The 12,465-nt window shown below is 38.2% G+C and overlaps 1 protein-coding gene across 2 annotated transcripts in view; it reads right to left on the bottom strand.

Moving 5' to 3' along the window:
* Dnajc13 (DnaJ heat shock protein family (Hsp40) member C13) overlaps positions 1 to 12,465 on the bottom strand; it is a 116,810-nt gene that overhangs the window by 58,171 nt on the left and 46,174 nt on the right. For both annotated transcript variants that reach the window (XR_007591197.1, XM_050139238.1), the window contains exons 14-21: positions 11,918 to 12,025; positions 10,663 to 10,818; positions 9,947 to 10,003; positions 7,613 to 7,734; positions 6,308 to 6,383; positions 6,008 to 6,103; positions 4,881 to 5,024; positions 1,186 to 1,268 (exon numbers count right to left, since the gene is read on the bottom strand). Coding sequence is in view for 1 of the 2 variants with exons in the window: in XM_050139238.1 (XP_049995195.1) it covers positions 1,186 to 1,268; positions 4,881 to 5,024; positions 6,008 to 6,103; positions 6,308 to 6,383; positions 7,613 to 7,734; positions 9,947 to 10,003; positions 10,663 to 10,818; positions 11,918 to 12,025 (842 nt within the window). In the remaining variant the exon portion in view is untranslated. The remainder of the gene's footprint in view (positions 1 to 1,185; positions 1,269 to 4,880; positions 5,025 to 6,007; positions 6,104 to 6,307; positions 6,384 to 7,612; positions 7,735 to 9,946; positions 10,004 to 10,662; positions 10,819 to 11,917; positions 12,026 to 12,465) is intronic.

Raw genomic sequence — 12,465 nt, forward strand, 5'->3', positions numbered from 1 at the left:
ACCTCTTTTTTTTTTTTTATTGATTTTTATTGAGCTCTTCATTTTTCTCTGCTCTCCTCCCTGCCTCTCCCCTCTTCCAAGGACCCCTTGCTCCCAATTTACTCAGGAGACCTTGTCTTTGTCTACCTTCTACTTCCCATGTAGATTAGATCTATGTAAAGTCTCTCTTAGTGTCCTCATTGTTGTCTAAGTTCTCTGGGATTGTGGTTTGTAGCCTGGTTTTCTTTGCTTTATGTTTAAAAACCACCTATGAGTGAGCACATGTGATAATTGTCTTTCTGTGTCTGTGTTACCTCACTCAAAATGATGTTTTCTAGCTCCATTCATTTGCCTGCAAAATTCAAGATGTCATTATTTTTTTCTGCTGTGTAGTACTCCATTGTGTAAATGTATCACATTTTCCTTATCCATTCTTCGGTCGAGGGGCATTTAGGTTGTTTCCAGGTTCTGGCTATGACAAACAATGCTGCTATGAACATAGTTGAGCACATATCCTTGTGGCACACTTGAGCATCCTTTGGATATATACCCCAAAGTGGTATTACTGGGTCTTGAGGAAGGTTGTTTCCTAATTTTCTGAGAAATCGCCATACTGACATCCAGAGGGGCTGTACCAGCTTGCACTCCTACCAGCAATGCAGAAGTGTTCCCTTTTCCCCACATCCTCTCCAGCATAAGTTGTCATCAGTTTTTTGATCTTGGCCATTCTTGCAGGCATTCACCTCTTTTTTTTTTTTTTTTTTTTTATCCTGGCTTTTTGAGACAGGGTTTCTCTGTAGCTTTGGAGCCTGTCCCGGAACTCCCTCTGTAGACCAGGCTGGCCTTCAACTCACAGAGATCCACCTGCCTCTGCCTCCCAAGTGTTGGGATTTAAGGCGTGCGCCACAACTGCCCGGCTATCATCTACCACTTTTAAGACTCCACTTCGAACATGGGTGAAGGTAGGTAAGCAGCTAATTCTAAGCCACAAAAGTAGCCTACGTAATCAACACTAAGTCTTAATAAAATTCTTAAAATAACTTAAGCTCCTTGGATGGCTGACTTAGCATTAACTTTATAGGAGCATGTCTAATGGAGCCAATCTTAACAGTTCCATCTTCAGGATCTGTATCTGCAGCATAAGGCACTGTTCCCTGAGAGACAATCCTGCCCCACCTCCTCCAGGAAGAGAGGCCTCAAGTTTACCTGTAATAGAAGAGATCCCAATTTGCTTCTATTTTTATTCTTTGTCTTCTTTTTCGAAGAACTACTGGCTTTTGATTTATGTTCTAGAAAAGAAAACAAACAAGTACAACTACACAGCACACAACATAGCCACTGAACAAACCCATCAGACCCGGCAGCAGGATATCACCTAAAAACTGAGGAACCGTGTTTGTCAAGCTGGCAGAAGCTAACTTAGTGAAACAGTCCATAACACTTAACCATTCCAAATCATCTGCTAGCAACTGTTTTCACTGACACTCAAATATCGCCCATGTAACCAAAAATTGCTATTTCAACACCAAAGCTATAATGTTTACACTATCACAAGGAAAGTTTACAAGTCAAAAACTGATTTGCTTCAAACATTTACATGCAATTAATAAAAATTCATGAAAAACCATAACACGTGTAAAAACATCACATTATTACACTACTCCCGAAGCCAAGAGGGGAGAGCACACATGGAAGCAGCTGATGGGGAAGAAATTAGCATAGCATCCAGGTAATGTGAAGTCAGATGGAAACACCAAAGCATGTCAAGACAATGCCACACGCCAGTTCAGCACACTTTACACATGTAAAGGGCTTAACTCACCATATGGTTTTTGTCCTGAATTTAATTGTAAAAAGGAAAAAAAAATGAGGTGAAAAATATAAAAAGGGCAGTATAAATCTAAATCTGGTAAGCCGTTACCTATAATACAAATTAAACAAGAATGTCACCGATATAAATCATTTCCACTTTTCAATGGGAGAGCTACCTGTTTTTTGAAACCTATAACTCAAATTTTCAGCAGCTGTAGACCTCAAAACTCCTATAAAGCACTGAACCCTGTTTCTAAAATAGGTAGCTATGTAAGATTTGCAACTGGAAGGTAGAGATGACCTTAAACAATCCTTGAAGGTTATCATGGCCTTAGGGGTACCTGCTCTAAGTGTAACTGTACATATTTCAGACATGAAAACTCTAATCCTCGATTAACAAGCACAAAGCACAGAGTGGTATAAAAACCTGAAGTCTAGACTTCATTAGTGTGGCAATTCAGATAAAACAAGAAAACAGACTATATGGCATAGAATGAATAAAAATAAAGACTAAATCTGAAAAAAATTGTTTGAAATACAACTTACTGGTTATGTATGGAAGTGTTTACAATAAAATTTAATTCCATACACCATCATAAAAACTAACACAAACTGACTTGAATAAGTGTAAGTTTGGTGTTTACAAAAACTCAATTCTTTACTGAAAACTTCTCATTAGAAATCAGAAGTACTTCCAGTGACATGGCGCAGAGGCAGAGGTGGGTGGCTGGAGAGCTAAAGGTAAGTTCTAGAAAGGCCCAGTTAAAAACCAAAATCCAAACTAAAGCAACAACAATACAGTGCTTTCATTAAATTCCCACCCTTTCATATACATCGACAGCAGTTTAGAATAGTAAAAAATACAAATTTCATGCCAATAAAAATAATAAATTCCTCATAAGTGTACAAAATTAAGCTTAATATCATTACTAGCTAAAAAAGAAAATTCCTAAACTGAAAGCATAAAACATGTACCAAAACAACAAAAACGCCAGATTAATTAGTTAATTAATTAAATTTAATCAATTAGTCAGCATTAACCAAAGGCTGCTCCTAATCTAACACATAGCATCAACAGCAGTTGAAACTGGCCCCGTGAATATCTCATTCTAAGAGATGTAGCTCTCTCAAAATTGGGCAGTCAGATTAAGAAAGGTACAGACCATCACAAATACCACCATTCTGATGTTGTCTGTTTCTATGCAGGTGACAGCCACAAAACTTAACCTCTGTTTCCTTCATAAATTAGTGTTAAAAAACAATATACAAACCAAGTAATAATCAGTTCATCTTCAGGACTCAAATATTTTCAACCATGTGCTCAAAACTGTAGCTATACAATGCAAATAATTCCAACATATCAGTAAGATAGTTTTGGTACTAAAAATATTTCTTTCTCCTCTAAATCACTGTTGCAACAGATATCCCTTTGCTAGCTAAGCAGCTTCATGTTCAGGATTATGTATGTTTTATAAAAGTTACACATGATATCAGATACTGAAAACTTTTTGGCAATATGATGATATGTTAACTGTATTTAAAAAGTTGAAATAACCATTACTTTAGAAATGGGCTTAACTGGGCTGGAGAGATGGCTCAGTGGTTAAGAGCATTGCCTGCTCTTCCAAAGGTCCTGAGTTCAATTCCCAGCAACCACATGGTGGCTCACAACCATCTGTAAAGAGGTCTGGCGCCCTCTTCTGGCCTTCAGTCATACAGGCAGAATATTGTATACATAATAAGTAAATAAATATTAAAAAAAAAAAAAAGAAATGGGCTTAACTGGCTGAAGTCAGGAACTTGCAATTTTAAAGAACTGAAAAATATTTTAATCATACATACATGTATTTCAAATGCTGCAGCAGAACTGTCATGGACAGATAGCTACACAGTGCTTTAATTATCTCATTTGTACATCAAAGCAACTACGTAAGACAGAGATGGGAAGTAATGCTATTCTGATTTTAGAAAGAGGGAAAGTGCATTTCTGAAAAGACTGCAACTTGAGTAGTGGGTGACAGGGCTAGCAAGCACAGCCTCGACCTCGGTGTGCTCCAGCCCAGAAGGCTGACAGCCTCTTAGTGGCTCTTTACACTGTAGTCATCATGCAGACAAGTTAGCACTAACCTATCATTCTTAACTTCGAAATAACTCAAGATAGATCCAAATTTCAGATCAATACACAACATGTTTGTTCTTTCATATTTAGGTAGTCTCGCAACTTACTAGAAATCCATTTGAAGGTGAAAATTATTTTCTTTGAATAAGGAAATAATCTTCCAAAATAAAGACATTGTGAGGTGCTATCAGAAAAACTGAGACTAAGTCAGCTCCCAAAGAGCACTCTGCTCATACTTAACCTATGCACCACCCATGACAGAGTGTGCAGGCTGCAGGGACTTACATGGCATGTGTCAGAAGAATGAAACAAACTTCACCTCTGACACTGGTTCAAGGAAGAGTATCACAAAAATGTGTTTAGCTCTGAATAAAACAGGCAAACAAGTATACTATATTTTGCATTTGCAAGACAAAACATGAAAATTTGAATATGTAGGAGAAAATTTAATACGGCAATTTTATATTATCTAACTAAAATTTTAATCATTAGTTATCCAAACTAGTAACTGAGGAAAATATGAATCAGAATTAAGTGACATTAATTTTTTTTTAAGCTCTGAGTATTCTGTCAGGAATATCTGAATGCCACACCTGTGAATGAATGGGTCTGAACTAAGATTCATTCCCTTTTTACCTCTTTTTTAAAAATAATTTTTGAGACAGAAATTATATAATTTCTCCTTTCCCTTTTCTTCCCTCCAAACCTCCTTGTTCTTTTCAAACTCATAACTTCTTTTCTTTAACTGTACACACAGCTGGAGAGATGGCTCAGAGGTTCTTCCAGAAGTGCTGAGTTCAATTCCCAGCAACCACATGGTGGCTTTCAACCATCTGTAATGAGATCTGGTGCCCTCTTTTGGTATTCAGGCTTACAGGCAGGCAGAATACTGTATGCATAATAAATAAATCTTTAAGAAAAAAACTGTACACACACACATACTGAACCTTTCTCCTAAGTAAACACATACCTCTTTTTGAGCAATGCCCATCCTATCCCTCCAATGCATCAACACAAGATCAACTTTTTCTTTGGCAAACTTTTCGACTTCTTTGGCAGCTTTTCCAGCTAGTCTTTGCCACTCAGGAACTTTATTAAATTTTCCATACTGATCCTGTAATGTAATATTGAAATTCATTACTTAACTACTATCACATTTGTCTTAAAACTATATACAGCTGGGTCACACTATTTCAAATAAGAAAATAAAAACTATACATTAGAGTTTAATGAAGAAACAGAAGTGAAAACTTCTATAAGGAATAAAGCTTCCTATATGAGAATCAGTCTCCTCACTCATGTTTGAAGACGGCAAGGAAGATGTAAGAAACATCACAGAGCAATATGAGAAATACTTTCAGAATTAACTCAGGGACTATACATTCTTCCTTCCTTCCTTCCTTCCTTCCTTCCTTCCTTCCTTCCTTCCTTCCTTCCTTCCTTCCTTCCTTCCTTCCTTCCTTCCTATATTTTGGCGGCAGGTTCCCACTATGTAGCCCTGGATAGCAAGGAACTCACTATGTAGGTATGTATGTAGGTATGTATATATGTATGTATGTATGTATGTATGTATGTATGGATGGATGGATGGATATATTTTGGCGGCAGGTTCCCACTATGTAGCCCTGGATAGCAAGGAACTCACTATGTAGACAAGAGATCTGCCTGCCTCTGCCTACCAAGAGCTGGAATTAAAGGTGTGTACCATCACATCCAGCTCAGGGCAGTCATAATTAACAGAGCTAATGAAAGAGAAAAGTTACAAGTAACTTGTATTCAGCATTTATCCCTATTACCATCTTCTTTATAAAATACCACATACACTTGAAATTTCTAAAGAAAACCACTTTTGAATGTATGATTGTTAAGTTGAATTAGAGAAAAACATACTATCATTCATACAATTAGACTGTGGTGATAGTTACACAATTCTGTGGGTCTATTAAAAGTTAATTAGCTGTACAACTTGAAACAGGTGGATTTTGTGAGACGTAACCTTCAGGACTCAAAGCAGCTCTTGTTTTCTGGGTTTTAGTCTTCCAGAGAAGAGGTACGATAGTACTGTAGCCCCAAAGAGCCAGTCTGGACAGTACTTGCCATTGCTATTTTCACATTGTCTCTGACGTGCATGCGGTCAGCATCCTTCTCTGGAACTGGATCTGAGCTGTCCAGGTATGCCAACAAGCCTGGTGGCTAACAACAAAATAGAAAATCCATATTCAAAACAAAAGAAAATCGCTGTCAAAACCCAAACATGCTAACACTACAATTTGGTCACTGGGGCAACTTGTGTGGATGTCCTAGAGTGCATGCCTTTTCAGTTAGGGTGTGAATAACATCATAAATTCTGTCTGACAGGCATAGAAAAAAAGCTTTTCTTTTCCTCAGTGGACTCACCAAAATGCGTTTCAACAAGTTTGTGGCGGTTGTATTATCAGCTGTCCAGAGTCCCACTAGATGTCTACTTAGCTGTCTGAAAAAAGCAGACGTTGAGAAGGGTTTCTGCTTTAGCTATGCTAGAACAGAAAGGAATTTTAAAGAACAAATTTCATAATTATAAGAAATATGGCTACAAAAAATAATTTAGATGTTAAAAACTGTCAAAATTTAATATGCAATGGGGAAGACTTTGAGACACTCTATCAAATATTAATATTTCAGAATTTCCTCTAAATTAAAGTGCTTCGCTAACAGCTACACTAATTTGCTTTAGAGCACTACTTTTTTTTTATTGCATTGGTTTATTGAGTGTGTGAGTGTGTGTGCGTGAGTGTGCATGTGAGTGCACGGGTCACAGAGTTCAGAGGACAATCTGTGGGAGTTGGTATTCATCTTTCATTGTCTGGGTCCAGGAGACTAGACTCAGTTTTGGAAGGCTTGGTGGACAGTGCCTTTTCCAAGTGAGCCATCTGACTGGCTTGAATTTTTATTTTATGAATACGCCATAGGTGCTTATCCATTTAAAGAAATAAAAAATTAAAATGTGTATACACACCAGTTAATTTGATTTGATACAGTTAATCTGTTATTACAAGTACTGACAAAAGATGCACGAGGAAGTTATGCTACATCTAAAGTCAAAACTGAAATTTCAGAATCAGGTATGCTCTGGGTAGTTGAGAGGGTCACCTATCAGAAGCCATAAAGCTAAAATGGTGTAACTCATGCAGCCTGGAGTAAACAAGGCAACTGATGTTTCTTTTCACTTCAGTGACTTGGTGGGAAAAAGATGGCTGGTCAAAGATTTGGAACAAGCCTAAAATAGGGTGGAAATATGGTTAAGATCTTTTCCTTTCTCTTTTCTTTCTTTATAAATTAGATTACCTAATTGACCAAATTTTCTAAAAAATTAACCCTGAAAGCTTCCCATGTGGGGCTGTGTGATGCAAACAGTCCGAGGAAACAAAACGGCCTGGGCCTACACTGAAGATTCCTAAGTTTCTAGAATGCCTTCTCTAAGCTCGCCTCCCAGGACTGTGAGTCAAGACTTCTGACATGACAGCAGAAAAAGAACCAGACCCCACCCTCTGCCAATTCTATCCCAAATTATCCATGAACAGAGACAATAATCATTCCATCCTTCATGGAACTGGGAGGATCAAAAGAAAGTGGAATGCTGGCATGATCCTAACTCTCTTTGTTCATACAATGTAGAAACATGGCCTTAGCAGAAAGTTAGTTTATGGGAATTAGACAACTTACCTGTTTGTAAGCATGCGTTGATCTGAACTGATTGTAAACATCGCAGTGTGCAAGTGTCGGGGCAAGGCGCCCTCGCTTAGGGCAAGCTCCTGCATCTTAGTAGCAATCTCTTTGTCACCTTCCTTTGGAAAAAGGGAAAGATGGTCCCTAAAAAGCTATCTAGAACAAACTCTGCCAGTTTTATAAAACCAGTCCTGCAGCTTGACACAAAGAATCAGGTAGTATACAATAAAATAAAAGTAACTTCTACTTACCCCCCCTCCCCCAAAACACCGGGGACTGCAGCTAATATTGTGTCTTTGGAATGAAGCCTCATTTCCAGCTAAATTTACCTTATGAATTGTACTTTGCTGAATTTACTATTAAAAGTAGGATGATTTCTTGAGTGTTTATCAGCTAATCACAGGGAAAGGTGGTATAGGGAGAATAGCAATCCCTATCGAAGACAGATACAAGTCAGACTTCTGTTATTAGAGGACAGTGTGATGTGGGGCAACTCTTTATTCCAATCCTACTGCACGTACACAGACTTATTTTGACAATAGCAACACACCAGGACTACTGAAAATACTGAAATATAACCAGTATATAAATACTGAATATAAATACTAAAGATAATCCAAGCATTTTGACTCCAAACGGCAATGTGATACATAAGATGCTCTGCTCTATGAAGCAGCCAAGATGCCTGTGTGAATGAGAAAGTACAAGCACACAACACACAAGATGAATGCAAGCCTGGAACATAGCACCATGTGTGTGCACATCATTATGTTCTGTCCTTCTAAAAGACAGGGTCTCAGTACATAGCTCTGGTGACTTAGACCTTGCTATGTAGACCAGATTGACCTCCAACTCAGAGATCCACATGTTTCTGTCTCCAGAGTGCTGGGATTAAAGGTGTGTGCCACATACCTGGACCACATGCATCACTTTGAATAGTATGCAATCTGAGGGTAAACTCACCAAAATGCTTATGAATTTCTTAGTGATTAAAAATAGGTTATTTTTATTTGTCACTTGTGTTTCTTTTTACTGAATATCAGAACATTTCCTTCAAGGTTTACATACATTTGCACTACTTGCCAAGATTGTGTACAAATTATATCTTTCATAGACATGAGATCTAATCACTGGCTATAAATTGAATGTGATATCTGTCTGGGAAGCCCAAGGTCAGTGCCTTGTTTATAAAGGATGAATGCTTCTATTATAGGAATGGCAAACGCTGGAATAACAGTGTCAAGAGAAGACTGACATCAGGGTCCTAACTGTGCCTGGCTGCCATGAGCTCTGCAAAAGTGAAGGATGTGGTAGCCATTTTTAGAACCTATTAGCTGGAGCGAGAAATTTAGAATTCAGCGATGTACATATACAGTAAATGTGCATGACAGAAACAAAGCAAACTTTGATGTTCTAACCAGTTTAACATCTACATCCTTTTAAAAAAAAGTTTTCTTTGCATGCAAATACTTAAGGGCAAACTAATTCTTTGCTTTTCATCAAGCTGTTTTTATGCACCACAACAGTCAAGCTTTGTGATGAACAGAATCTCACATTTCATCTGAACTGCTAGCATGACATAAAAGGATACAAGAATTCAAAAGCCACTCAGACCAATGGCACCAAAAACATCACAGAACGCAGCTGCTATTTGGTAACTATGATTTTACCTTTCAATTTTTTTTTAAAAGATTTTATTTTTGCCTGTTCTTATCTGTGCACCAAATGCATGCATTGCTCACAGAAGCCAGAAGAGGGCAACAGATCCCAAAGAACTGAAATGAAAGACTGCTGGGAGCCACTTCAGTGCTGAGAATTGAACCAGACTCCTCTGTAAGAGCAATCAGTGCTCTTAATCACCCAGCCATCTGTTCAGCCCATGGCTTTATCTTTTAACAACAGGAGGCTAAAGCACTGACCCTGCAGAAGCAGCATCTCATGGCTACAATGAGTCTTGATGCCCACAGCTTAGCGACCACAGCAGGGACTTCTGCTATTACTCACAATGGCATCCTTTTCCCATTAACTTTTCCACAGCAGATCCCGGCACAGCCTCCATATCTCAAATTCAATGCACCCACCATCAAGGGAAATGGAAAAAAGCTGATTTTATGACACAGCAAATAAGCAAGGTGTGAGTACAATATCTGGAGATGACAGTATAAATATATTTTCAGCATGAGCTCTATGCTCAAATTCTGAATAAAGATCTAAAACTGTCTTTCTTATCCAGAGAACTGAAAGTTTCCCAAAGACTGAATGGCAATGTTGTCAGTTAAAAGAATCAATCAAAATTCCAGGAACTTTAAGACTTCAAAATTATTCTCTCACCTCTATTATTGCCTTCATAACCAATCCAGCTCCCTTTACAATTGCCATGGAAGGATGCTTTAAAAATGAAAGGGAAAACATCAGTGAATAAGAGAATTTCATTCTGACACATTTAGCTGTCAGGCCTAAGGAGCACACACAATTTGTGCAAGTAAAAGCAACAAACTAGGAAAACCAATCAGTAAAAGATACATCTCTAAGTCAGATCAGAGTCAAACTTTAAACAAGCTGGTCTACGTAGGTGGAAAACAGGCAACACTTACATGAACAAAAATATATACAATCATTATCTGAATTTGAATGATTTGAAGCAACACCAATAATACTAAAATCTCATATATGTAAATGTGGTTAAAACTCATTTGATTATTTGGACATTTGTAAAGAAAGGGAACTTTAGTCCTTCCCCGCAAAGGAAGTTTTTCACTTGGAGAAGTATACACAACCGCAGTCAATAGCATGTGGAAAGCTCTACATGAAACACCAAGAAACCTGCAGTTAAAAATCTTCTGACATGTGATGTCCACGGCTACACTGTACAATGGAAGTGTCCACACTATTGAACTCTCTGATCTCTGTGGGTAGAACTCAGCAGCGGAGTGCTTGCCTTGGTATACAGCCAAGGCCCTGAATTACTGATCCTGCACTGGAAAGGGTGGGGAAGCAAAAATTCTTCATGTAATCATTCCGTCAGTGCAGTCATTAGACAGACTCACCTGGAAGAGCTTAAAGAGGGTTCTTCCATTGGAGGCTACCATCTCTAAGAGCATATCAAACTGCTGCCCTTCGGTTGTCTCACTATATGGAGCACAGAGGGCAAAGGTAAGGAAGTCCAAGAGTGAACTAATTACTAGGGCACCAGTCCCATGATCCTGAAAGAAAGCAGTACATTGCTTAGAACAGACACAGTGAGCTCCAGTTCCAACAGAGCAATGACAAGTTCATGTCTCTTAATTTTGGTGTCAGACATGAATAATGACCTGAATTTTTCAACAGATTCAAATTTATGATGTTTAAGTACTTATTTATTAGCCAATAAAGCAAATCCATTGCTTATTATCTTCAAAAGAAACAATTAAAATTCAGTCAAAGCTCAAGAGAATGTTCCAAATTTCTCGAAAATGCATTCTACCTAAAGTTAATCTGTAACTGAGTGGAGCAAGGAAAGAAAGCAATCACAGGCCTGAAAACGGCTCAGCAGTTAACTTTTTGTTGTTGTTGTTGTTGATTTGTTTTTCAAAAGAGGGCTTCTCTGTGTAGCCCTGGCTGTCATAGAACTCACTCTGTTACCAGGCTGGCCTCGAACTCTGAGATCTGTCTGTCTCTACCTCTTGTGTCCTGGAATTAAAGGCATGCAGTTAACAGAGCAGTTAATGTTTGTTGTGCTTGCAGGCAACCTGGGTTCAGACCCCAGCACCCACATGACAGCTAAGCTCACAACTAAATTTAACTCTAGTCTCAGGGGATCTGATGACCTCGTCTGACCTCCATGGGCACTATACCCATGTGGCACAGACATACAAGCAGGCAAGACACCCACATACATTAAATTTTTTTAAATGCAATCTAAAAATACTTTTAAAACTGTGGGAATGTGTTTGTATCCACACAATTTCTGTCCTCTAAGATATCCAGTGCCTGAGAGACTAGTTGTTAGTTAAGGAAGACTCATTTTTAGAACAATTTATTTCATGACATTTTCTAAAGAAGAAAAAATTCTGAAATATTGTTATAAAAGTCTGAAGGCATTTACTGGTACCCTCCTCCATTTAATGTATTAGCTAATAATAAAAATTAGCAATCTCTAGTTGCTATATTAGCTAATAAAATGCACAAATATTTTGTCACTGGTAGCAAAGATGAAACATGCCTATTTGAGGGATGAGCTTTGTGACAAAACAAGTCCATACTGCACTTCTAGGAAATCTCTGTATCACATTTCCCATGAAGGAAAGGGTAGTTACAACTCACCACGTGGGAATTAAATTTCTCCAGTAAGTTTTCCAGAAACTTCTTTGAAGAGAGAAGAGAAGCTTTGTTTAGCTGCTCCTGTCTTAAGTCATAGTCATCATGCATGGGCTATTGATTAAAAAGAGTGAAATTCAGAAGCAGTATTCTGTGCTGGCATCACAAAAAAGGTATTTACGGAGAACGTTCACGTCACGTGGAAGCAATTAAAACCCATAGCCTTTAAATCACACAGCAGAAAGGAAACTCATGACGAGAAGCAGGCAGAACTGCCAGTTTCTCCAGTGTCTGCTTAGACCTGGTGACTCCCCGACAAAGAACCCAACATGTTCTTACTATATATTCAATGCACAAGCAATGCCTTTTTCAGTCACAGGCCTTTCTCAACAAAGGAAAACAATCCCCCACACCAAGAATCTTATAATTTAAATTTGAAATGATGAAACTTGGAATTTGAAAGCAAGTGCTAAAATTAGTGAAGTAGCAAATATAGAGATTGCTGAGCAGTTAAGAGCGCTCACTGGCTGCTCTTCCAGGGGTCCTTAGTCCAG

Source organism: Alexandromys fortis, unplaced genomic scaffold (assembly GCF_014885135.2).
Source record: "Alexandromys fortis isolate MF-2015 unplaced genomic scaffold, M_Fortis_MF-2015_v1.1 scaffold_36, whole genome shotgun sequence".
NCBI classification, from domain to species: domain Eukaryota; kingdom Metazoa; phylum Chordata; class Mammalia; order Rodentia; family Cricetidae; genus Alexandromys; species Alexandromys fortis.